At 41.7% G+C, this 27,065-nt stretch overlaps 1 protein-coding gene across 1 annotated transcript; it reads right to left on the bottom strand.

Moving 5' to 3' along the window:
* Positions 1-2,419: 2,419 nt before the first annotated feature.
* Positions 2,420-25,026, bottom strand: dnah3 (dynein axonemal heavy chain 3). The gene is made up of 60 exons (XM_084033069.1): positions 24,971-25,026; positions 24,769-24,808; positions 24,493-24,661; positions 24,204-24,396; positions 23,646-23,841; positions 23,159-23,284; positions 22,051-22,246; positions 21,772-21,951; positions 21,510-21,640; positions 21,315-21,420; positions 21,055-21,233; positions 20,699-20,883; positions 20,384-20,507; positions 19,869-20,022; positions 19,601-19,745; positions 19,253-19,464; positions 19,012-19,103; positions 18,447-18,561; positions 18,171-18,287; positions 17,450-17,629; positions 17,226-17,362; positions 16,839-17,040; positions 16,605-16,697; positions 16,256-16,366; positions 16,049-16,163; positions 15,759-15,957; positions 15,474-15,582; positions 15,223-15,336; positions 14,365-14,541; positions 14,122-14,213; positions 13,823-14,042; positions 13,586-13,720; positions 13,313-13,424; positions 12,926-13,167; positions 12,598-12,698; positions 12,393-12,498; positions 12,142-12,271; positions 11,827-12,054; positions 11,628-11,725; positions 11,247-11,541; positions 10,973-11,152; positions 10,760-10,883; positions 10,505-10,661; positions 10,273-10,416; positions 9,457-10,123; positions 9,207-9,372; positions 8,885-9,101; positions 8,611-8,793; positions 8,242-8,440; positions 7,599-8,112; positions 5,865-7,492; positions 5,560-5,785; positions 5,231-5,475; positions 4,960-5,076; positions 4,657-4,814; positions 3,874-4,041; positions 3,631-3,773; positions 3,323-3,527; positions 2,895-3,032; positions 2,420-2,779 (listed from the first exon to the last, which is right to left on the bottom strand). Exons 3-60 carry the CDS (start codon positions 24,553-24,555, stop codon positions 2,426-2,428), a joined length of 11,643 nt encoding a protein of 3,880 aa, XP_083889195.1. The 5' UTR covers positions 24,556-24,661; positions 24,769-24,808; positions 24,971-25,026; the 3' UTR covers positions 2,420-2,425.
* Positions 25,027-27,065: the final 2,039 nt, after the last annotated feature.

Genomic DNA, 27,065 nt, shown 5'->3' with positions numbered 1-27,065 from the left:
TATTTTGAATTTAAGTCCTGATAATTAAACCCTTCATTAAGGACTTATTAACATTTATTACTTCAAATCTGATCATCAAAATCCTCTTAACTATATTTGTAACTGCAGACTTAATAAAAAACTAAACTAAATGAATCACTTATTGACACTAATAACTGCAGACTTTATTAATTACTTGGCATGAAATCATGATCATCCTTCTGAGATATAAGTGATTGTCAAGGTATTGTTCCCAGTTTAGACTTGCACTCAAATTAGCATTCTTTTCTGCTGTGCACTTTAGAGACAGTCCTTTGGAGACCTGAAGACACAGTAGACCACCATCAACTGTCCCTCATATTCAATTGAAATCAAGGTCATGGATTTTCCTCAAGGATTCTGGGGGACATTGTGTTGCATTACTCAGTGATAGATGCCAAGATGCCTTCCTCAAGGGTAAACGCCAAATAAAATGAACAAATTCACCTCTATTTTTTGCCCAGAAGGTAACTAATAGAAGTACATTTCTCACAACAGAAAGTATACACAGAGAGCAGTGCATCCAGGTCCTTTAGGTATATTACTGTTCCCTGAACTGCAATGCTGCCATGACTCTGCAAGACAAACACCACGCTCTAAATTGCTGAAATGCTTTTGCTTGTTGAAACAGAGTTACGCCAATAGTTGCACAAATCAAGGTCTGTGCCACAATCACTGGGGAAAAAAACAATGTGTTGTGTGATTTATGTGATTATAGTTCACTCCATTTTCTGTGTAATTCCCCCTTAAGAAAACCCAGTTTCACATAGAGTTCATCGTTTAATGGAAACTTATCGGAAAAGACAGGATGTTTTTTAATTTCATTATCAGCTCAACATTAACATAATTTAGTGACTCCAATAAAAGCTGGCTGTCCTTGCCGAGATAACCGAAGTAGACATTTCTGTAATGTAATACTGAAGATGCAGAGGTCCCTCATAAAATGTTGGAGGACATCTGTGTCTTGTTCCCGTCTAGCAGGGCTCATTTTCATTAAAGGGAAATGGTCATCAAGCTTTCCAGGGTGCTTTTCTCTGGAGGACATTCACACATTAGCTTCTAAAGGCCTGAGGGGACTAGATAGGGGCCGCCGCACTGTTTTGAGATCCGGATTAAACCGGCGTGGGAATCAGACTGAAGTCCAAGGTCACCACTTTCGAGGTTCCCTTTTGTACAGGTGGGATGCTGGAGATGCACAACTAGCGTCGCATGACACAAGTGACGTCAGAAGCATTTGTCGGTTTGGAGCTGCAATACTTAATACATACATACATTAAATGCTGCAGTATTTTATGCACAATAAACTGAGGTGGCTTTTGATGCATCAGCTGAATTTAGATATCAGATCAATTACTTTTGAACCCACGACTACAGAGTGCATCAAGCAATGCTGACATCAACACATGCAGGCAGCATCACTCACCAATTATCTGCTCTACACTGATAGTCGAGTAACTATACCACTGGGGATTTAAAGGTAAGCACATTTCTTTCCCGGAAGTTTGGTTGAATTATAATTCCATCGGGATGATTTGCGGCATGGTGTGTTGTGCGGCCTGTGTGCAGAGAACAACATTAAATCTGTACGGAATTTCATAATGAAGGCATGAATCTGCTTGTCAGTACAGAAAATCCCGCTCCAAGCCAGACCTCAGTAAGTGATGGCGAGGCACACCGGCTTTACTCTTGATTTGCATACAAATATTAATCTCGACACTCTTCAGGGCGGGAGATGAGACATGTTTAGTGTTTCATTATGGAAGCACTCCTGCCCACACATTCTGGCATTGGTATTGTTTCACAATTAAGACCACATCTGCACTGTTTGGCTGCATGACTATACGAAGCCATATATAAAAGCTTCAAGACTTTATCTCACTGAGGATGAAGCAGACATTCTAATTGTGGGTTTGGACACATGTGGAATACTGATTTGACTTTGCTGCCATCTAGTGATTGCCATCAGAACACACTTCACTTCGGTTGTTTTGACATTGTTGTCTATATTATCAAGTAATACATCTTTGTAATAATCCACCTCCCATTCTGAAACAAAAGAACGATATACAAATAGGCAGCTCTTTTCATTATCTTTTACCAATCAAGTCCCTTTGAGTCAGTATAAAACACTGTAAATATAAAATAAGCACACAATATGTTTGTTGTGTAGCACAGAGGATATATTGTCAACCGAGGTTTAGTTTTAAACTTTAGGAGTAAATTGTTTTGTAGATTTTATCTCCATGTTATCTCTATGCACCAATCTATCGCATCACCTGACAACACGACACTTTAAACCTCTACATGTCTGTTTACACCTGTGCTACTCTGACATAAAAACACATACACTTTCTTTGGCATATACAGTTTTTTAATAGTAAAATATTTCCTAAGGTGATGCTAGTTCTTAGTCATCCAGCTGGCAGAGGCATGCCACACCACGGTTAACCCAGTGTTTCTGTGGCTTGTCAGAGGGCAGCGTGATGGACAGGACGTAGTTGGTGGAGTGTCCAGTGGTGGACAAGGTCCCTCTGCGGGCGCTGGTTTTGTAAACCGGACAAAAGTAGATGTTTTCATTTTTAAACTTGGCCATTTCTCCCGGTTTGAGCTTGATGATGGGTAAAGAGTCAAAGAGGATCTTGGGGAGGGACTCTCCAATAACCATCTTCTCTCTGTCCCAACGTGCTCCCTCCATGAAAAGGCCCTTAACATAGGCCCCATCCTCTGGCTTCTCATCCATATGGGTCTCCTCTTGGGTTACCTGAAAGAAAACTGAGCATGAATATCAACCCTATATATGCATATTAGGATTTGATTATCATGACTGAATATGACCGATAACACTGAGAAAGGTTAGAAAAAATTACATTACATGCCTCAAATTCAAAGCCAATGAAGTCTATGGGGATGGTGTACTTCCTGGCAAAATTTTGAGCCACGCCAGTAAGAAATGACTGGGTGAAGTAGAAGCCAGAGAGCCAGAAGACTGTCGGTGGGCCATTATCTATCCAATCCTGTTGAGACAGACATCCAAGAAAATGCATCGGTACTTTTATATATTTCTTAAAAATACACAATTTAATCCATTCTGTATACAGCCAGTGTTGCTTTACTATGATCCTAATATAATATATTCATTTTAAATATTATATTAATTCTGCTAATTCTAACAATTTTCCTGACTGTAAATATATACTATTGGACTTGAACCATTTAGTATGTGCTTCATTAATCTTACTAGTCATATTCTAATAAATTGCCATCACTCAAGGGCTGCCTGATTCACAACAATCATAATGCTTACTTGCAGGAACTGCAGCCGGGCTAAGAGATCAGTCACGTAGCTCCCCATTGGCTTGAGAGAGGGGTATGACTTGGCTGCCCACATAGCGGGCACCTTGCCCACGAGCATGCTGTTGAAGACACTCTCAAGTTCGGCAGACATGACGATCTGGCCCTTCAAAGCTTTGCAGATGTTTACCAAGCTGACGCGCACCACCTGAGTGAGTCTGTCAAGAGGGGAGATAAATGTCATCAATTACTAATTTTGAGTCTGATCAATGCATGTCCAACATGAATATTTAATTTCATAGCAGCACAAGTTGTTATTACCTGTTAAAACGGATTATTTCCTGCCTCAGAACAGTATTCATGGACTCCTCATACATGACTGGGTATTTATCCATCACAATTTGCATGTCAAAGTCTGCTGGCAGCTTGGACAGAATGTCCTCTGCAAGCTCATCTACTACTTCCTAAAACACAAAAAGGCAACAACACAAAGCATGAATATAAGTCATCAAGTTTGCATGTAGTGCATAAGCTGAGAGAGTCTGAGTGCTTCAGATAACAGACCTGCGGAGACTTAGCCCCGCCACCCGTCTGCCTGGGCAGAGTCAGCAGTACTCCATCCAGGAGCTGATTAGTCTCTTGATTATCCTTTGTGATGTCAGCGTTGCTATGAAGTCCAAACACACAGGGGTCGGCACAAATTGGAAGACTGCGAATGTAGTTAACATACACCTGGAATAAAGAAAGAAAAGAAGTAGTAAGTAAGTTTAATTTATCAGATAGGATGATTAAAGTACTTGAGTTACAGCAGCGATCTTCAACACGGTGCCCCCGAGGCCAGACATGATGACGTTTCATTAAAGTAACTCATTAATCCTCTACTGGGCAATCAGTGAAATGTGCTGCTGTTGTGTTTATTTGAAATGCAAAGCCTGTACTTCTTTAATTGACACACTCCTTCACATCACAGTATTGTCATTTCTATTTCCGTCTTTGTGCTTCCTGCTTTATTGTTACTTACCTCTCCTATCGTTTCAGAATTTCCACTTCCTGCCCATGTGTGTTTACCGCCAGTTTCCCTTTTCTGTCTCGCCCCTGATGTGCATTCTTTCTTGTCTGTTGTCTAGTGTTTTTAAATCTTGCCTGTTTTGCCTTGGACTGTGATTTCACCTCACCCTTGCATGCTTTGTTTACCAGGCTGACTGATCTCGGGCATACCGAGACTGTTTTACCTTACATCTCCATGCGTCTTGAGCCATGCTATTAAATCCTGTTTGTGCCCAGCATAATAATAACATACAATAACCTTTGATGTCATCAATAAATTGACTAGAGCTCAGACAGTACCTGATGCAGGCCATGAGCCGGGACATAATAAAGATCTCCCTCACACAGGTGGTAGCCCTCCTGCTCTATCAGGTCCCAACTGTAGTAGATGGACAGCAGGGACATCAGCAGACGCCTGTCTTTGTCATCTGTCACCCTGCCACCGTAGTTACACTCGCCTGAGAAGAAAAAGAGTTCATTAAAGCAAATACTGGACTTCCTGGCAGATTATTGTGATGTTTATTGAGATGTTTTATTGTATGCACATTTTATATCTGCAATATAATTAATGTCCTACTGTGTCAACAACTGTTGATTTTTCACCTGTAAGGTATGTGAGAGCCTCCAGTGGAACCTCATCATACTCATCCAGGAACATCTGGATCTGCCTCATACTGATCCTCAGGTCAGACTCATTAAACTCATAGGGAATATTCCAGCCTGAGACAAAACGGACAAAAGCAACAGGTTTTTTTTATACATAAATAAAAAATTATGACACAATAAAAAATTATGACACAATTACATATATTTAAAAATAAAAAACACTTTACAGAAATGATTAAAAAAAACAAGGGTCAAACAGAGGTCTCACCCAATGGTCCAAAGCTCCTCCTCTCCTGTACCACAGCATGGAAGAAGGTGAGACCAAACAAGAACTTCTGCCAAATGACCTGTTTCTTGGAGCTGTCAAAGAAATCAGGGTCAGAGATGGGGTGACTCAGGTAGGAGCGCAACAGGTTGGCTCTTATTCCTTTAGGAGGCTCATTAGTCATCTTCAGCCCATTCTGCAAGATACTGACTGGGAACTTGTCAGATGGGTAACTGGTTAACCACAACCTGGGGAGAAGAAAAAAAACTCTTTATCGTCTTCTCCATGCAAGACCATGTTTAAGTTAAACTCACAGAGTAGCGTAGCGTTACCTAAAGTTAGAGTGTGTGTTCTCTGGGGTGATGTTTTCCTCACAGATCCTGTCCAGAGCAGGCATCCAGCTGGTGGCCAAGTGGCAGTTCTGCAGCACCACCCAGGTACCCTCTTTGATGGCCTTTTCAATCATCTGAGCTGCTATGGGTCCTTGTCCCTGTCCGAGAGAAATGGTTTGGGTCTTACTTCCCCCCATTTCTAGGTCATCAGCAAACTTCAGCAGACCTGAAGAAAGAAAACAATACTGTATTACAGACTAAAGCACAGGTCACTTCTGATCCAAAGGTCACAATGCTTTGATCACCTGCAGTTGGATCAGATCCTGGTGACAACACAAAGATGAGGGGAGAGCAGCAGTTGGAGTCTTTGTAACTCCCTGCCAGGTCGAACGTGGGTGGTTCAATATAAGCCTGTCCTATGTTATCCACTATGAAATCCTGCACTGCTGGAACCATCTTATCTGGCCTGAAGCACCTGATTACTACCATTCTGTCCATCCCCACTACCCGACTCCACTGGTCAGGTAACTGGTCCTTATGGGGCTTTCCTGAATCATAGAGCTTCTTCCATTTTGAGACATTGTCTTGGACATGATCGAAGAAACCACCTAGGTTTTGTAGTTTGGATGCTCTGACGATTTCAGACCACGATTTGTCAGACAGCCACTCTGGAGCAGGGTTGGGGTAAGGGTTATCCAAAGCAATGCCACCCGTTAAAAGGAAGCGCCAGACTTGGTCGTCCACCTGGCCTTGACCCTGCATGATGCCTACAGTGAGCAACAGCGAGAAAAGCAGCTTGTCCTTTTCAAAAAGCGAGCGGCACACATTGTTGTAGATGCAGAGGGTAAAGTGCTCGACAATGTTGTTGATCCTTTCCACTACTTCATCGCTCTTCAAGCTCTGGGCTATGGAATACAGGTAGAGATTGATGAACCAGGTTAGGGAGTATTGGTACATAGGCTCGATGTTGGCCAATTCTGAGATACAGAAGAACAAAATGGAGGAATGCTCAGCCACAGGACGGTAACCCATGCGTGTGTCATCAATCTCTTTCTCGGTCACACTGGCAATTTTTTGTTTCTCCGAGATCTCCTCAGAGAGTATTTTGGAGGACGACAGGATATGGATGGCGGTCTCATTCTCTAGGATGTTGCCCTCAGAGGAGGAAAGCACTTGTAAGATCTTATCCTCAATTTCCTTCAGCTGCTTGTTGTTGGCAGCACTCTCCAGAATGAGCTGGTTCTTCTTCTCTTCCAGGTCAGGCTTCTCTTTGGCTGCCACAAGCCCTAAAAGTTGGTCCTGTAGGCCTTGTGGTGTTATCATGAAGTTCAACAGACAGACTTTGACAGCCACCTCTGGGAGGTAGTGAGGGTTTCGCAGTCCAGTGGTCATGTAGAACAAAAAGTCTTTAGAATATTCCACAATATTCTCCCCTATTTTCATGTACTCCACGCCCTGTTGTTTGAAGGTCTGCTTCAGCAACACAGGTTCAAGTACTGGGTCAAGTTCCTCTCCGATGTTCTCCAAAAGAACTGGGGTTCCAAACTGGATGCAGTTCTCCAAGGTTCTCACATAGTTTCCATCAGACAGTTTGATGGCAGAGAGTTTATTCGCCTTCTCCATGTTCTTGATCCACTTGTTGGCTTGACCTTGAGGGTCAATCATTAAGGGCCACCGACGGGAGTTAAACACGATGATACCATTGTCTGTGGAGAAAGAGTCCACTGGCAGTCCAGCGATCTGCCATGCCCTGATGGCCACCTGGTTACCCAGAGTGTTGCTGAGGGTTAAGTCCTCAGAGCAGGGGATCTTCTTCTCCTGGCAAAGGACATGCCACTGCTCCTGGCACTCTATACGGTAGTCTACTGTAAATGCCCCAAGGTAAGACACAGTTCCCGAAGAGAGGAGTATGTCACCTGTCAGGTTGGTGTATCTGTAGAAAGGGAACATAATACCAATCTGATAAATATCACATTTCACTCTTAATTCTTCACTAACTGTGAAGAATGATAAACCATACATTCATATTTTTGATATACCTAATCCCTAGTAGCTTTGCAGCTTCTGTCCATCTGTCCTTCTCCCCACCCAGTCCTCCAATCAGCTTCTCTGCCCTGATCAGCTTCTGAGAACATAATTCAATGTTGTTCTCAAGGTCTTCCTTCTTGTTAATCATGGAATCCAGGTCATCATTCAGGCTCTGCAATCTGTCCTCCACTTTTTTCAGCTCAGCTCTTTTCACGTTCAACATTTCCATTTGAACATCCAGCTCATCCTCAGCCAGCTTTAGACTCGCCTTCTTGGGGGCGACCACCTTGGCTACACGCTCATATACTTCCATTGCTCGCACCCATTTACAGAGACCCTCACATGCTGAGGATACATTTTTAATGATACTGGGCTGGAACTCGGGGTTGTCGACAAACTTGTCTCTGATTTTCTTGATATACGGGGCAGGAATGTTGTCTCTGTCATAGGCTTTGAGGCTTTCCAAAAACTTAAGGTCTCCAAGGAGCTTCTTTGAGGGGCCCCAGAAGTCCTCAATCATCTTTCCTGCAACATATTCATTTGAAAATGTAATGTTATTATCAGATTTTATATTAAGCTGAATATTCAAAATTACATTATAAACCTTTGTCAATGAGAAAAAACATACAAATAATTATTTCAAAGTAATCTTACCTGAGCCACTAGGATCAGGTTTTCTCTCAGGTTTGATGCCCTTCATAACACAGATGGACTCCATGACTAGTTTTACTAGACCTGGTGGGTTCTGCATAGCCTTAACTAATGTAATGTCTGAAGGTTTTAATGTGTCTAAGGCTGACAGGGCAGCTTCCAATGCAGGCATAGCTTCTGCCAATTTTTCCTCACACTCATCCTGAAAGAGGAACAATCAGTGTCAAAATATGCAAATACATGCAGGCAAAAATACTGTACTTCTTAAAAAGAACTGGAAAATATATGTTAGAAAAAATATTTGAACACTACCTAAACTATGTACATTTTGCACTGACAAAATATGTCATTGCTCCTGAAATATATGTATACCTTAATGGCTTGGGCTGCTGCTGCTGCTTCGTTAGCCACTTTCTCATCAGCAGACACAAGTTCTTTCTTAGCGTCCACCTCCACCGTTTCCCCCTCTATCTTAACCATCATCTTATCTGTTTCAGCTGAAGTCTTAATGAGCTCTGGCTGCAAGGCTGTCAGCTCCTCCTGCATCACTGACACCTGTGAACATAGTATAATGTGTCAAAACCATTCATTTGGTGAGAGAAACCAGGTCAAAATCAAGGGAACATTATTTGACTGGGTGTATCACCTGAGACGCAGCAAACTCCAGTTTCTGGAGACCAACAATATAGCGGCTCCTCGCAGAATCCACTTCGTTTCTCTTGACAGTGAGCAGAGTCTTGAAGGTCAGGATGAGTTCAAGGTAGGAGGTTGGTGTGACATAGTTGTGTCTCCTCAATCTGGAGAAATACCTGTCAGACATCTCTCCGACACTTGTTTGGAAGGTTTTGCACATCTCCACCACCCTGACATCACAGAAGGGGAAAAACAATGTGGGCATACCACTGCCACATGCCACTCTTAAGCAGCAGCAATGAGTACTAGTTTTTTCATCCTTTCTATGACCTTACTCCATTCTGATCTCACTGTCCATTTCCACATCCTCTAGGAACTTGAGGGCCACCATCTCCAGAGCATCATTTGGCCATGCGTGAAACCAGTCGATGGTGCAGCAGTTGATAAGGGAGGGGAACATCCTAAGACGGTTCCTAAATGCATCACCGATAGGACTCATGGCTGTTGAATACAATCATTTACAGTTACTTAATAAGACATCAATCAAAGAAAAAGAAAATAAAAAGGACACGTAGCGGTGCCTACCAAGCACAATGTGAAGGTTAGCTTTCACCCGGTCTATGAAGAAGTTGTACATTGAGAGCGGAGAGGCATCAAGCTTTTTGCTCTCAAGCCGGGCGATTCCCTGCACTTTCTCTATGATGTCAGCACGTTCATCAGCAGCGAAGAGGTTCGGCACATCACCAGTGTTAAGCAGCATGTCGATGTCTTCTAACATGGCCTCATCCTTAATTTGGCTGTCATTGAACAGGAACACCAGTCTCTTTCCTTCGATGCCTGCTTTAAGCATGATCCGCTTCAGATCATCACGCCACTCTGACAAGCTGTAGTTCTTGGTCAACTCAATCTGGAACAGGATGTAATCATTGATGAAGGTGCTCAGCTTAGTGGCGCTCTGACGCCCTGAACCGCCAATGCCGACGAGCAGAAGGTGGCCGTTGTCTTGTTTCAGCACACGGCAGATACGGGAAACGTGCTCAATGGCGAATTTGAACATTACAAGGGACATTGGTGCCTTGCTGCAGTTGTTATACTCATCCAGGCAGAACTCCATCACTTCTTGTAAGGCACACAAGTCTGTGATTTCATCATAGGCCTTAACATCAGAATCAGGCTTTGCATAGTCACCGAAAAACAAGTTACGGATGCTGTCATCCGCTACCTTGCCATCTGGAATTAGGTGGCTCAGGAGCTAGACAACAATAGGAGAGATTTTTTTATTGATCTAATAGTTTGGTTAAACTGATCATTTTGCAATGGGCTTTTTATCCACAGTCACATTTGTTCATTATGATTTCAAACTGATTTTTCAGAGAGTGTGCGCACTAATCAAATATGTACCTTGTCCACAGTCTGCTTAAAGAAGTTTGAGGTTCTCTCCTTGACGATGCCAAAGAATATCTCCTTGTCCTCGTTGTCAATGAGTCGGTCATAGAAAACACGATAGACCTCATGGATCCACAGGCGGATCAGTTTGTCTCCATCCTATCATAAACAACCATCACACATGAAGAAGAGATACATCAATTCAGAACAATTAACTTAAGCATTTCATTATTGTCTCCCCTCTCACCTGCAAGTGTGTATGTTGAGCCAAGAGCACACCACGTATCACTCTGGCAAAGTCCCGCAGATTGAAAATGTAGTGCGACTTAGACGGGGTGGGGAGGAAGCTGTCAATGGCGTCCTTATAGACTGCCATGGTGGCTTGGACCATGATCTTTCCAAGCCTTGGACATAAGACAAAATACAGTAAATCTTTATGGAAAGGACAATTCAAAATCATTCTATCACTGTTTGACATCCTAATACATATTTGACAAGTTACCTGTAGAAAGAAGCGTCAAAGCCCTTGCTGAAGTGCCAGTCAACAATGGAGCTGAATATCTTAGTCAGTGTTTCGTCATCAAAGGAATCAATTGTGATGATATTCAAGTGGCGGGTGAAGCGGCCTAGAATTTCAAACATGTCAATTTCCGCTGCTGTTTGCATCGATGAAATTACTTATATCAACTCAATAATTATGATATAATTAACATACCTGTAATGTCGTTTTTCCCACCACCAGGAGGCCCCATTGCAGACATAAACAGCACGTCCACTATGTTTAGTCTGGAGGTGTCCTTCTTGTCATACCAGTGATGATGGTCAATCCACTGCCTTAACAGCTCAATTGGGGGCTGGGCACCATACATTTCTTTAGCTGGCATGTTTAGATCATCTATGTAAAAGACATAACAATTATAATAAATGTGTACATGAAAAGTTAATGACTATTAACAGTGGAAATATGCTGCATGAGTGTCTATCTTTACCAACATAGACGATACATTTCTTTCCCACAGGAGGTCCAAACACGCCCTTCCTTCTTCGGTCCAGCTTGGCCATGATGATGTCTTGGGTCTGATTTGCTGAGGTTCGGGCAGAGAAGTTGATACAGTTCGGTGTGTACAGCTCTTTAGGCAGGTTTACCAAGAAGCTTTTGTTGATGACAGATTTTCCAGTGCCAGTTGGCCCAACAAACAGCATGGGTATTTCATGTGCCAGGTAGGTACGCAGGAAAAAAAGCTGACGTGTTGTTTCCATAGTTGGGATGATGAGGTCTGACACCTGTAAAGGATAAGCAGAACTTCAGCAAACAACATTCACAGTGGGATCTTTGGCAGCAGTAACCTTGGTGGCATAAACACACTCACATTGGCTCCAACAGGAATTTCTTCATGTGTGATTGAATCGGTCCATATATACCACTGTCCTTGTCCATCCTTATGAAAGTAGTAATCATAAACAGTACCTGCAAAACAAGTAAACGTCATGCATTACTAACATAAAAAAAACTGTAAAAAATGGTTTTTATTTGGTATAGTAACTTCACTCGTAAAACAATTCTGTGACCTCTCTCAGGGAAAACTTTTTTGAGCTTGATACTCTTTGGCCGAGGGTGGTCATCGTCCATGCCCATGATCAGCTTGCGGTAGAAGACATCAAACTTCTTACGACTATCCCCGCTGATGGTCCCACCCACAGTCCATACAACGGCGAATAGGAACAGACTCTGCAGCCACGCGGTTATCTGCTGGCTGGACATCTGGGTGCCATTGGCTCCTGACGCAGAAATTTCATCTGGGTAAAGACGGGAAGGTTAACGCTGACAAACAAGTTCAAATGTAAACATGTACAAATGATCACTTAAATGTGATTCTTACTAACCCATTAGGCAGGTGTACAACTTCATTAGACTGTAGGCCAAGTGAATGGGAGATGTTTGAACCACAAAGTGACACTCCCTGTCTATAAAGTTCAGACAGGGTTCAACTAGCCAATCAAACAGGCCCACTATCTGTGGGTCAAAAGATCAAATAAGCAGGTATAAGACACATCATATGACATCTTAAAGGACATGAAAATAACAACATCTAGCCATCAATGAGCTAGTTAAGACGAGCATGTTTGCATCTCACCAGTCCCCTATGTTCAGTGCTCAGGGTCTCAGGCAGTGAGTTCATATAGGAATCTCTGAGAGGAGACCAGCCCAGTTGCTGAGGTTCCATGTAGATCATACCACACCTTCAGGCAGATGGTTACATTAAAAAACACAACACAGTAGATTTAGTGTGCTTTCAATGAAACTGTGAAGTGCTGGTGCATCTTCTGACTGTTACTTACCTACTGACAGTAGCCGGAGAGGCTTGCTCCAGGTCAGCAGTTTCAAAGATCAGACTCATCTTGCTACTCATCTGGATGATTTCACCACTCATTAGACAAAGCTAGTAGAGCAAACAAGACAGGGGTGTCTTCTTTAAAGGTTGTAAATCAAAGGTGAATTTCTGCACCAACGCTCATTATTACTCATACAGCAGTTGCTGATATAGCATGTGGATCAAAATGCTTCAATGAATGTAAAGCCTGACCAATCACGTGCCAGCATTCAACAGCAGCAGTATACAAAATAAATAAATAAATACAGTGAGGATAGCATCAAAGTGGCCAGTACCTTCTTGTTATCATCCAGCACAGTATTCATGTTCTCGATCCAAACAGCATCAATGGGCCCATCAAAGATGATCCACTGTCGGTTTTCTGAGGTGGAGATCGCCTGATCCCTGTAGGAGGTGGCCAGCACACCATCAGACCACTCATGGCTGACTGGATCAAAGCAGCCATACAGCTGGCCCATGGTGATGGCTTTGGGGTTAATGATGCAGTAATTCACAGCAAACTCCTCCATCAACTTGGCTAAAAAATTGGAATGAGAGGGAATAAACTCTTATGAAGAACAACTGCATATAATTAAAAGAACAGAAGCATATCTTTGGTATTGGCATGCAGGATTTAAAAACATCATGGAAACTAGAAGATAAATATCAAGCGAAATACTTACCTTTATGAAGGTCTCTGAGGGCAGCAGCAAGAACTTTATATGCAGAAGTCTTCCCTCCTAGAGGGTCTCCTACTATCATGAAGCCATGACGTACCAACATCATCTCATACACCTTTACATGAAAACAAATCAAATTCTGAGTACATTTATGTATTACTAGGTAACAGCTTTGGTCCATGTTTACTTCCTGTCATCTTAATTCAATCACATAAACTGCAACAGGAAATAAAGTGGCCAAAGTAAGTATTACAAAGCATTAGTCCTTCTTGGTACCTGAATTATTTTTCCAATGAACCATGGGACAGGCTGGAGGTTGAGCTTAGTGATGTTGTCATTAAGAGCCTTCAGGAGAAGATCGTAGTCTGGTTTTGGAAGGACCACGCCAGGGAATAAATCAGAGATGATACCCTGGGGACAGCAGAGGGAGAATTGAATAATTAGTAAGCAGATTGCTGCATACATAGAAAAATAACCCCACTTGCAATTACAATTTAGTACAAAGTGTGTCACCCGAAACAGTGGCACATCCTGTGATAGAAACTTGGCCATGTTCACATCCATCAGCGCTCGAAGCAACAGCACACTCTCGTTCTCCTCAGGGTACTTCAGCTTCAGATTCCCCGCTGCAGTCAGCACAGACTTCACCGCTCGCATACCGTAATCATAGTGGTGTTGGGAAGACAGCTGCTCGGAGCACAGGCGGTAGGTGGCCACGATCTTTTGGGCCAGACTAAAATTTGAGATGGATGAGCCTTGGTGAATGAATCAACTTGGAAAAAATTGTACTTGCTAATAATATTTTTTCATACCTGCGAGATTCAATGAAGCCCATGGAGTATAATGAGATTTCTCCAATGAGACCATAGTCTGGCACCATCATAGCCACGGTACGGAAAAGAGCCTACAGACAAGAGCGACAGGTTCTCTCCAGATTATCCAGTTCTAGCATCTTTTACTACACTGCACTTTTCCCATTTCTTCTAATCGTCAGATTCTGCTCTGTTCAATAACGTTTGAGACTAAGCTGCAGCACTGTAGTTTCCTCACTGTACCTTTAGGTTGTCAGGGAGTTCGGCCCTGCCAGCATAACCAGGGTTCATGGTGATGAACACAGAGCAGGTTGGGTTGAGTGACAGCTCTGTCTCCTCAAACAGGAAGGTCTTCAAATTCTTGGCAATCGCTTGTTGTATGCAGAGGATTTGCTGAGCCACCACAGAAAGCACCTCCACCTGTGACACACACACACACACAAATACATAAGTCATAAATGAATACGCATTTACGTAACTGCTTAAAGCAGACACAATCATAGAAATGCACAAATAGCGATATATAATATTTATCATCAGATCATCAAAATCAGTATCATCTCGATTAAGGTATGACTTGTAGCATTAAATTCACTTGCAAACTTACAAATTTCACATTTTTACAGGCTAAAAATCTCAAGTAGGAGTGTTAACTACAAAATAGCTCGTTCAAACGGCAAACAACGTACGTGTCTGCCATCTTATTGCTTAGATACAAAGCAGGCATGTGGGGTTGTTCTTTGCAAATGATCTAAATTTAACTAGGTTTCTGTTGTGGAGGAAAATAGATTTTGTTGCGCAAACTTGACTCCAAATCTATAATTTAACTCTTAACCCGATTCTTTATATAAGAGGCAAACAGCATTTAAGTTTATCATTAACATTTTAACAATAAAACCAAAATGACAACACTAAACCTAATTTTGATGGACTATTTGTTTCCATGAAACGTGGGCTACTATTTAGGGTATTTGAGTTATTTGATTTCACAGATTCTTTTGACAAATGTACTTATTGTAAGTCACTTTGGACAAAAGCGTCTGCTAAATGACCTAAATGTAAATGTAAATTTGACCAGCATAACAAAGGTTGTGTGTTCACCTCAATACGATTGAACTCATCAAAGCAGGCCCAAGCTCCAGACTGTGCCAGTCCTTTGAAGAACTTACTCATGGCCTTGTAGTCCAACCCATCGGAGCAGTTGAATACCACACACTAAGATGAGATGAGATAAAAAACCTTATTCATGTTGAAAATCATGTGAAATAACAGCTTTAATGTCGGTTTTACGAAAAAAAACACAGAAATAAAATGCAGATCAGGGTTTTTTACTGGAAACCATTTTGCTGTACCTGTTTTGCCAAAGCTTTTGCCAGATCTTTTGTGGTCTCAGTCTTGCCAGTTCCTGCAGGACCCTCAGGAGCTCCCCCCAAGTTCAACTTCAAAGCCCCCATTAGAGTTCTGATGTAGTACAAAGTAATTTCACCAAATAATACAATCAAAGAAAGTCACATCTTTAGACATTTGAACAACTTCAGATGTTACAGTATGTTTGAATAACATTTTTGGCATGATGTTGTATTTTGAAGCTCTCCATCCATAGCCAAGAATAAGAGATCAAATAGACTGTGAATTACCTGTAGCAGCGGTCAGTAAGCGGTGTAATAACAAGACGGGGGGAATTGCCCAGATATTCATAGCCATATTTCAAGCAGGTGGTGATCATGCGCAGCATCACTTCTCCATCCTCCCAGAAGTAACGCAGCTGAGAAATCCATGCAAAGTCATTCAGTGAGGAGACGCGGTCCTCTGCCAGTCTTGTCACAACATCTCGAGCTAGCAGAGAAAAGAAAAAGCATGAGATTTTCTGCAAGCTTAATTTAGTCAAGAGCATATTTTATCCTGTTAAAAAGAACAGTTATATTACCGTGAACATCTATAACAGTAAGAGCACCAAGGGTCATCCTTGCCCCTCCTGGCAGCTTCCCACGCACCAGCTCCACAATGTCAGCTATCTGAGCGTTGCATTTCTCCACATAGGCCTTTAGTTTGAAAATCAGTCAACAGGTTAGACTACTGTGTAATCATTATGTAAGAAGTTGTCTTTCTTTGTGGAAGTTAGCAGTGGATTTACAGGCAGTGAGTTGGTCTGGATGGCTTCAGATACTTCAGTAGTCCAAAAAATGGAGGAGGCACAAATAACAACTTGGCCAGGCCACTGCAACACCCACTTCTTCCTGGGCAACTACAGCAAAAAGATAACATATTAGGGGAGAGAGAAGGATTTATACTGCTTACGCTTATCTGAACCTGCATAAATTGTAATGAATTTCATTTTTTTAATTCATTTTTGCATCCCACATGTTAATACTGCGCCAAAGGACTGATGGATGGTTAAATAAAACTAATCCTGAAACCCAGTCCCCAGTATATCCTTGATAGCCTACATATACTGCCAGTCAAGTTCATCACACACACAATACCTCCGAATACTGCATCAATCCTTCATGGATGACATGTCGAACACTCTTGAGCATTAGGTTTTCCACCTGCAGCAGCCACTTCTCTACCATACCCTAAAAATCAAATGGGAACAGTCCACCTCATAAGTAAAATTTGAAAAGAATTCAAAGACTATAAAATCAATATCAATTTAATGTAAAAATATTTATGATACAGCTCCGACACAATGTATGAAAACACTCTCTGTTCTATACCTTGGCTTGAGCTGGATAGATCTTATCTGTGAAGGTCACAGTCTCCTTCTCAGAGCTCATCATGCCAGTGATCTCCATGTTCGCAGTGAACTCCAATTTGGCGATGCCCTCAAAGCACTTTTTCAGGTGGGGCTGCACACACAGTGGGTCTTTGGTCTGTGAGAGGATCTCGAGCAACTCGTCGTTGGACAGGAAGAAGAACCTAGAAATAAGATGTTGAAGAGAGATGAAACAAAAAAAATCTCTTGTATGTCATATGTATGTTCTGTAATGTCTGTAGTTGAACTTGTGTTCTCCTTGGTGAGTTGATATTTAATGTTTGAGGAGTAATTTGGTGTACAGGTGTAATTCAACTGTACTATAAGGGCTAGTGCTAGTGGTCAAAACCTTGGGAAATAGAGCCTCTTCTTTTCTAGGTAGGTATTGAGGCCTTTTTGGATGTCATCTAGAAAAACATTGGACTTCTGTAGCCGTCCCAGCATGTTGGGCTGATCTGTAGCCACCAGCACACGTGTATCCTTAACCTGGGTCAGTGAAATCACAAAGTGGCAATGAAGTGAAGCAAAGGGCATGAGACTTAAACAAGTGCTTGTCTTTCAAGAGAATGTTACCGTTTCAGTGATGATGTCCTTCCAGTGGCTGTCCACGATGGCAAACTTGCGTCCCTCCTCAGGCATCTGGGCAATGATGTCCTCAGAGCTGAAGATGGGTTCAAGGTAGAGCCACGTAGACTGACACTTCAACATGGAGTCTAGGATGTCCTGCATACTCTGCAGCTTGTCCTCCCAGTGCTAGATAGAAAAAGTAATGGCAAGAGTAAGAAAATTAAAGCAATCAAAAGCTACTGTTGTGTCTCATAGTTTCTTAGTTTACAAATTACTACAAAAGCCAGCCTCATACTAGAGAAATTAATGATTATAAACAAGTAGCGACAAAAGGAAAATAAGATAACAGAGTTCATAGACATATTTTTGGATTCAGAAATCTACTGTGTAGCGAGCATATTGTCTTGTACTCCTAAAACAGTTTTTCCATGCGTTTTATGGTAATTTTATGGCAAATCTACTTCCACTGCTGTATAATGTGGCACAGCTGAGGTTGTTTTTATGCAGAACAGGCAATTTTCTTACTTGTTCTGGCATGAAATTGTGCTTGAATTTCCATCTGCTCAGGCCACCTCATCGCAGACACAGTGTGGCTTTAGTTGGCAGAGATGCACACAAACTTCCAAAACTACACTAACTAATTTTATGTATGATGGCTCTGTGACTTCATCTATATTTTTTAAAAGCCTAAAGGGGATCAAGAGTGACTTGTGGTGCCATGTCTTACCTTACATTCAGTCTCCATTGGCTTAATGAAAGGTGAACCTCGCATGGTCTGCGTCTTAATAATGTGGTCATCAAGAAGCACTTGGATGTCATCCACTGCTGACACAATACTGGTACCCTATGATGAAATATTAAATGTATTTAATAAAAGACATGTCAATGTTTTGCACGGAAATTCTGGGCAATTTGAAATATTTCAATATTAAAGATGTTACAATGACAGTCCACTTGTGATATGTCGATTGTGAAAGCGTGGGATTGTATGTGTTTGACGTACTGTATCTCTGTAGGACATGAAAGAGAATCGGAGCTCGGCCCATTCACTTTTCATCTTCTCCATGGATTTTTCCAGAGAGTACTCCTTACTCGCCGATGCTCCAATCTCTTCCAACCTAGGGCAGAGGTGAAACAAATCCATCACCTCCTTATCACAATGAATATTTGTGGGTCATTTTTTCTTACAAGCCATGTCATTTCTCTTAAAAAGGTCCAGTGTGGGCAATTTAGGGGATTTATTCATCCAAATGTAATATAATATTTATAACTATATTTTCATTAGTGTATAATCACCTGAAACTAATGTGTTTTAGCCTTTCCTATCTACATAGGGAGTGGGTCCTCTGCACAGAGTCTGCCATGTTTCTACAGTAGCTCAAAATGGAAATCTGAAGGCCACTGCTTCGAAAGGAAGGACTGAGCAGAGTAGCTATTGAATTGGTTGCAATGTGTAACCTAATCAGTAGATTCCACCAAATCCCACACACTTCTCCTACCACACAGTCCCATTAATGTTGCTCTCTGCAAGTATTATGACATGTTGTAATATCAGTAAAGTGTCTTACTTCTCAGAGAACTTGGAAAGTCCCAGGTCCAACATGTTCAGCAGTGAGCTACTCACATCTGGTTTAACAGCAAAGCCCACAATGCAGCTAATCTGTAGATAGACAGGTGGTGTAAATTATTCACATCACTATTCGCTTCATGGCGCATAAGAGCCGCAGCACATTTAGTCTCCGCTAATTGAATCTGACAGTGGATTTCTATCACATGATCTAATGAAACTAAAACATTAATTCAGCTGACTGTCTCCCAGTGGCGGTCTTTGATGCCGGGGTTACAGATGGTCGTCAGGATGGGTAGGTGCTCCTTGAACTCCTTTATCTTGCTCTTTAAGCTTTTGGCCACCCCACAAGGCCCAGGAAGGTTTGAAAAGGACTTAGTCAATTTATGCATGGTCCTCCACATTACGTCCAGCTCATTAGAGATGTTCTCAGCATCCAGGTGAAGGAAAGGACCTAGGAGTTAAATCATCAATGTGAACACAGCTGTGCACTTGCTCTGTGCCATTTATTATTTGTGCATTTTTTTTTAAAATGCAGTACAGTAGCTGTGAGAAACTAAAAATGTATTTTCCCTGTGTGAGTCACCTACCATTCATCCACTCTTCTGACATACTCTGAAAGTTAAGTGCTGTGGTCCAGAGCTGTTCAAATGGCTGCTTGTCAGCTATCAGAGTTTGAAGCATCGGGAACTGGCTTTGTTCCTTCTCCAGCAGAGCCTGCTCATTGTTGATATCCTGCAGAATTGACATTGGTTAAGATTTGCCAGCTAACATGTTCTATGTTTTGCTCGAGTATCCATGCTTTGAAATTAAAAGGATAACCACATGTATATTTGTGGGATCAGTAACATGTCTTACCTCTAGTTCAGTGACAGCAGCCTCCAGGTTGGCAGTGATTTGAGTGAGATTTTCCACATTTTTCATCATCTCCTCGATGTTCATCACTTTCTTCTTCTTAAAGGTCTGTATCTCCTTGTCCACATCCTGCAGCCTCTGATCAAATTCTAATATCCTGATATAATCAAATGAAGGTATAGCAGTTGGCACATTTTTTTAAGCATTAAGCAAGAAGTTGGGAATCTTAAAGCAGTTTTTCTTATAGATGTAATTGACTTGACTACTGTTGGAGGGATGCAAGAAAATCGACAGTAAAAAACATGGACATAATGTGTGTGTGACATCACACATAGGTCTTGAAAGAGATGCTTTGAAATCTAAATTTGAATTTACAGCAGTCCTTGGAACCAAACAATTCTCCTGTGGGACCCATGAGAATGGGTTGGGTCGTTGGCGAAGCTGAGGAGGGACCAAGTGGAAAACACCACATTCAGCTGTGGTGGTTGACAGATCAAGTGTGAAAAGTGTTTATTAACCTTTCTTCGAGGGAGTCCTCTGCCTGTTCTTTCACTGTGGTCAGACGCATCTTTCCGTTTTCAAGCTCAGTCAGAATCTGATTGGGCCATCGGAAAACCCGGGAGTTCAGCCTCAAGTCATCAGCTAGAGGAGGAAGGAAAAAAATACCCCTCAAAAAGATTGATAGAATTTATTCCAACATTGGTACATGTGGAGAGGGCTTAGGTTGAGCTACAAAATAAAGGAAAAATTATTTTAAAAAAGAATCTCTAGTGCTATTTTTGTACATGTTACTTTCAACGATAATTGCAAATACCGCGAGAGGGTTCACATACAGGGTAGAGTGGCATAGTCCACGAGGAAGCTGAGGCGGTATGTTGCCTCATTAATCTCATCCATCAGCTTGTGAATAGTGACATCACTGGCCTTTTTAATGTACTTGTTGAGAGACACCAACTCCTCTGTGGTTTCTGGTGTGCCTCTGACGGTCTCAGTAATTTCTTCATACTTCTGGCAGATCCTGGGAAAGAACGATAGCTTGTGGTTTTCATTCTCATTTTTAATATTTAAGTAAACATAACTGATTTGCGGTTTAAACTTAACAAAGAAAATACATTTGATGTTGAATCAATCTAAAACTTTCTGCTGTTCGAGTTAGAAAAATGTAAAAAGGCTGAGCAATTCCTCTGACCCCTTGTTAAGCGCTCGATTCTTCTCCACTTCAAACATGATGATCTCGTCTTTCAGTCTCTCAGCACGGTCACACAGGTCATCATTGAGCTTTCCAGCATACAGACAAAACATGGACAGAGGCACCGTGACATGCAGTGAGGCCACCTCCTTCCGCAAGTGATTCATGCTCTCAATTTTCTGAGGATTGAAAAAAGGACAGAGGTATAATACACTAGGCCAGTTGAAAATGTAAATGTTCAGATGGAAAGGTTTGATTACCTTTCTTAATCCTTCTAGTGAGTGTTTTTCCTTGAGAAAAGCTGAGATCTCTTGCTTTGCTGTATGATCCAGGAGCTTGAGGTAATTCTGATATACATTCAAATACCTGTGGAATGAGATGTAGTATCAACAGCTTTACACTTGCTGGTACATCATAATAAATGAAAGGCATATATTCAGCTGATGTGTAGTTACTTCTTAGGTCCCACGATGTTCTTGTGAAAAACATCTTTAGCTTTGTTGATTAGGTTTGTAACCAGCGACTCATCAGGACTGACAGTGCGTAGGTACAAGTTCTTTATATCCGGAAACAGGTTACATTCCACCTGGCCAAAGCATTTCAGTTGCAGATTAACATGTTTGTTGTATAAAAACAGAAACAGCATTATGTATTATGTAATGGAAAATAGATGGTAATTAGATAACCAAATCTTGTGTTGCTAAGGGAATACTGTACCCTTGGAAGCTTCTCAGCACTCTTGATGATTTCCATGAAGGCTCGGTGGATGAGCTCCCAACATTCCTGAAAGCTCGGACTAAAGTCAATGTGAGGCTCATCCACTTGTAACTTAACCAGCAGCACCTGAGACTGGACATACTTCATTTCATCAAACACCTGCCCAAAGTCATTGCCAGTCTGAAGAGCAGAGAACACACTATGAGTACATTTGGGGGCTCCTCTTTCACAATTCCAACTGCTATTATAAGGCATTCAGGATAAAAGGGAACAACATACCTCATGAACAGTGAAGAATTGTAACAGGTCCTGTAATGATTCTACAACCAAGCTTCGGAGCTGCAATGACATGAGAGCAGCCATACAGCTGAAGAACTCCTTGACACTACCTGGAACCACCTTGTCACTCTGGGGTATGAGGGGCAACCACAGGTCCTCAATGGTGTCAAAGAGTGAAGCACACTGAGGCAGCCACCTGAAAGAAGAGAGTTCACTTCTAGCCATTTGTTTATTATCAAAGCATGAGAAGAATTGAAACATCAAATTGGTACAAAATATACCCGTTATGTGGATACAGGAATATACAGAAATGTGGGTTTTTTTTTCTGTTTAAAAGAGATTTCTTCTTTTTTTCCCACAAAAGTTCACAAATCCAGTTGAAATGTCTAGACTGTATATTCATTTCACGTCACATAACACTAGTGGTCATAAATCTCCCCTCTGCTGAAATCATAATCCACTTCCAAGAGCATGTGAGATAATAAAATACCTGCAGCGCTTCCTGCACAGTTTTCTGTTTCAAATGGTGTTGACAGAATAAAAGTTCTACTGACTACCACTAGTTACTGCTGTTATTATATCTTTAATTTATTCCCTGGTGCTTGTTACCAATTTCACAATCCTATGAATACCCATAATGTCCTCTGGATCCATTATGGCTGGCATGGGAGACTGAGACAATGCAGAAGAATTATGGAATCTAAATTGGTGCAAATTACGAACATGGAAATAAACAAAGAGACCAGTCACAGACTTAAACAGACTCTAGTTTCTACAAATTACAGTGGCTCATATTTTAGTAATGCAGCCAACCATCTTACAGGGCTGCTACATGGTCCAGCAGGTTACACAACAGACACACAACAATGGATACAATGGAATTCTAAAGTGAGGCAGTGTGTTAAGGAATCCCTTGAAAGGCAGCCTGACATGGGTCTGACAAAGTGGTAATATGAGACGGCACCTACAACAGGATTAGCTGTCTTGGTTGTGAACACTGTAGAGCTACAAGCTAATGAGAGTTAACACTACAATGATTGACTACACACTATCGTCTCACTGAAGGACTAGCTGTTTTGACACAGTCTGGCAAATTGGCAGTACTCACTTTTGGACGAGTTCATCTCTTGTGGTTTGGCACTGTCTCTGGACAAACTCTTCGAACTCAGATGGCAAGAATGGGAGACTGGTAGTGAAAAGGTCCTCCAGTCGAACAAATCTCAAGGATGAGAAGCTGAAACAAGATTTGATTTGATTTATTTTACTTTGCATGTATTACATTTGTTTGCAAATAAAAATACATTACAAAATATATGATATGAACAAAAAGACACATATGCATACATATTCAGATACACTTGTGCGGGAGAAGTCAGAAGCTACAAAGACAACTACAAAGCCTTTTGAAAGATGGGGAGGATGAAGAACGTGTACATTTGGATTACACAAAACAGCTCCTCTGTATCTAGATAAACACTGTTGCCACATTACTGGCATATAAATGAAGATGATGTTCAGACTCTGGCATGCAAATGAGTAAGTAAAATATAATCTAACCATCACTGAATGGGCTTTACAGTACACTTCTGTATTACCTGTTTAGCCAGACATCCTGCAGCAGGACCATGATATGACTGGTAGTAAACAGATGTTGGCCTTGCCATGTTTGGACCTCCTTGTAACTAGCTGCCCAGGGCACTGGTGCACGGATAACTCTCCTGGGAAAGGGCTCGGGGACGCTGGATATGGACAGTCTCTGACGCTCAGATGGGTCCATCAGAATGTAGTTCACTGACAAGGAACAACATGGAAGACAAAGTACAACAAACAGATTGACCAAATGTTATGTTAAATGCAAGGGGGCATTTAATCTCAGTGGATATGATAAATTAATTAAAGGCAGCAACTAGATTGGCTGGCTTTTCAAACCCATATGGTCAAATGTATGAAAGAAAACAAATGCTGTGTTTAATGATGCAACAAATGTGCTAACAGATGTACGAATAGTAGCAGACATAAAGAAAAGCTGAAGCGGAGTTCTGTGCTTGTTTTGGTCACACTGTCTATAAAATCAACGTATAAAATCAAGTGACACTGGCTTATGCTTAGAGTGTCTAATTAAAGTTATACTGTCATTGACAAATGTTTCATACCTATGCTCTCCTTGAGGCTGAAGTAATAATCTTTTTGGACCTCTTCTTTCATGTTTTCCCTCATGATATGGAGGTATTTACTACTATCTTCTGTCACAGGAGGCAGGAGGCGCATGATGTTCATCATCTGCTGGTGTGGCTGGGGTGCCAGCGCAGAGTTAGGGACTCCAGTGGTAATGTAGTATATATACCTCTGAGTGAGAAAAAGAGAGCAACAATGTGTCAGTAAAACGAGACTCAAGGATTATAATTAGTAACTGACACGTTAATTGAATGAATTGCTACTTACTTCCAGGTCTCTCTCGTTAGGCTCTGTCTGCATGGCCCTCATCTTCTCCTCTTGGCTGTACATTATGTCCAGCTGTTCTTTGGGACTTGTAGGTCGGCTGCTGGGAGTGTGAAGTCTTCTTGAGCTAGGCTTTGGCCGAGGTGAGAGTGAAGCATGAGAGGATGCTTCCCTGTGGAAGCACAAAACAATCAGATCAAGTGCTTTAATAAAAAGAACATATTAAATGATAAGGTCCTGCAGAAATATGCTGCTTTATTGCTTTAAGAGCATAATAACCTTCTTCTCTGCGTTCTTGCTCGTCTCCTTCCAGGTGATGCTAAAAGTCTGATTAAGATGAAAATCCATTCTGAGACATTTCCAGAGCAGTGTTCATATCTTAAATTATAATCTGATAAAAATTAAAGAACACTCCAGTTGCAGACAGGCTTCTCTTAAGTCAGACATCAGGGTTTGATATTAAATGAACATGAAAGGATACATGGGCCTGCTGATTTTGCCAAGGATTGGTGGATTGTGTGTCTTCTATGCTTGAGATTATTAATCTTACATTCCTGGGCCCGGGGACTGTAGTTATTTCCAATAGACTCACTGGGAGTGCGGTGGTGACATTGCTCTTTAAAAGGAGCTGCTAGTGTCAAACCATTAGTCCGGAGGATGGGTGGGTGAAGACTGCGCCTCAAGACTACCTGTGGGGTAAAATGACAACTTGACTGGTATGGTGGCATATGGTAGCACAAAGGTGTTTAACTTGGGAAATATCTCAGCAAAACTGGTTTATCTAAATAATTTACAATACAGTGACTGATTTTCTTACTTGATACAGTTCTGACGGTTCTGCATTACAAGTCCCAGGCCAAGGTGGGGGAACAGAATTTTCTCTAATCTGACTCATATTGTAGATAGAGTCATCCTCCATCTATAGATCAGATTATGATGAGTCAGATGAGTGCATACTTTTCACATGCAAAATAAAGATAGACTATTCGAATCGGATCATAGATCTAGCTAGAGACAGCTTTACATCGGCATCAAATGCAGCATCAAATCTAAAGTCTATTGAGTAAAATAAAAGTATTTAGCTACACGAGGGTGACTTCACTATGAAAATGTAATCAACGGTTAGCCAAACATTTAAGCTAGGTGTACGTCACCTGTTTCAGCCGTTCCATCTCGTTCGGCTTTCTGACAGTGAAAAGAAGAAAAAAAGAATACAATCAACTTGAATGTATCAATGACACAGACGTTTCATCAGTAATACTTAACAGTTCAAAAGTGTTAACAAACGCGGTTGTAGCCTACCGTTAATGTCAGTTCATCGGCAGCTCTATAACGTAACGCCAAATAACGGCAGGATTGCATACATAAGCTTGTGTCCGTTAACAGCAAAAGCCCTCAGAGTTTGGAAGTGGACTATTCTATCACTTGTCTAAAGTGGGCAGCACTCGACAAAACTACTTTAAGCTAACAGTGGATGGGTTTTCGCCCTGTCAAAGCCATCACATTGCTGTAAACTGAAAGTGTTGAGCTCATCCGGAAACGTCTCCATAGTAACCAGATCAGAAAAGCTCAACTGAGTGGTGGGCGGGGTTTCCTGATACCGGTCGACCGTGTACAGTTGTGTGTCATATGGTCACAACAAAAATTGTCACGACACATACTGTGGTACAACTACATGTGTTAAAAAGTAATATTCAATTAAAAGAAAACGAGGCGCTGGGTGGGTTTAGTGGGTTGTACTATTAGTTCACCTGGAAGCTTCACTACTCAGTCTTGTAATTTCCCTTCTGCTGGTAGCAACACTTAATATTTTGCTTTACGGCTGCATTCATTCTCCGTGCTGTTTTTATGCGTCCCACTTTTCCACAATTCTGACAACCAAGTGGTTGTCTCCGCCACACCGGTTACACTTCTTTGTGTCAGGCTTGCTGTGTCCATTTGGCATGTTCTTCATGCTACGTAGGTCCACAATGTCTCAGCTGTTGAGCGCCTTTTCAAAACGAAATCCGTCCTCCCGCAGCAGCTGAATCCTGTCATGTGTGCCACAAACTAAGCGGTCCCTCTGCATCAGTCAGTGTCACCATAATTACAATCATGAGAAAGCTTCCTCAGTTCAGCCAGTCACTCACGCTCTCATCGGGCTACTAATCCCTTGTAGTGAACATCCAATGTTGCATTATTTCACTCTTTTGGTTTTGGCTTTCCCTCTCCAAGCTAGCAGCACTTTCGTTAGCAATATAGCCTAGCCTCTCACACGCTGGCCAGCACGACAATTGTTAGCATGGCTTAGGCTTTTCTCCTCGTCGCCATACGCGATATCAGTTATCAGTCTTGGGGCCTTCAGCTTCAGTTCTACTGGCTTTATTGCAGAACATTTTATTAACTTTACAAACTAAGCGATGTGCCTCTCTCTGATTACACATACTTCTTCGCGCTGCCTGAACACGTGACCTTGCTTCACTAGAGCACAAGAACCCCCTGCTGGCTCCAGAGTGCAATTACATTAAACATCCAAACAAGTTCCTCAAACGTCACTGTGAACTTAAACTTTAGCAACAATATCAGAAAATGCACTC

This window comes from Eutrigla gurnardus, assembly GCF_963514095.1.
Source record: "Eutrigla gurnardus genome assembly, chromosome: 17".
Classification (NCBI taxonomy): Eukaryota; Metazoa; Chordata; class Actinopteri; order Perciformes; family Triglidae; genus Eutrigla; species Eutrigla gurnardus.
Note: the sequence above shows the minus strand (reverse complement) of the source record. Positions and strands in the feature narration are given on the sequence as shown.

Coding starts and splice junctions, on each gene's coding strand:
- dnah3 (XM_084033069.1), bottom strand. CDS start 24,555: ATGTACAGCCAAGAGGAGAAGATGAGGGCCATGCAGACAGAGCCTAAC. Junction 19,746..19,868: donor CTGCTGTCACTGAACTAGAG/GTAAGACATGTT, acceptor TCAATTCTGCAG/GATATCAACAATGAGCAGGC. Junction 11,726..11,826: donor AAAAGTTTTCCCTGAGAGAG/GTCACAGAATTG, acceptor CTTGTTTTGCAG/GTACTGTTTATGATTACTAC.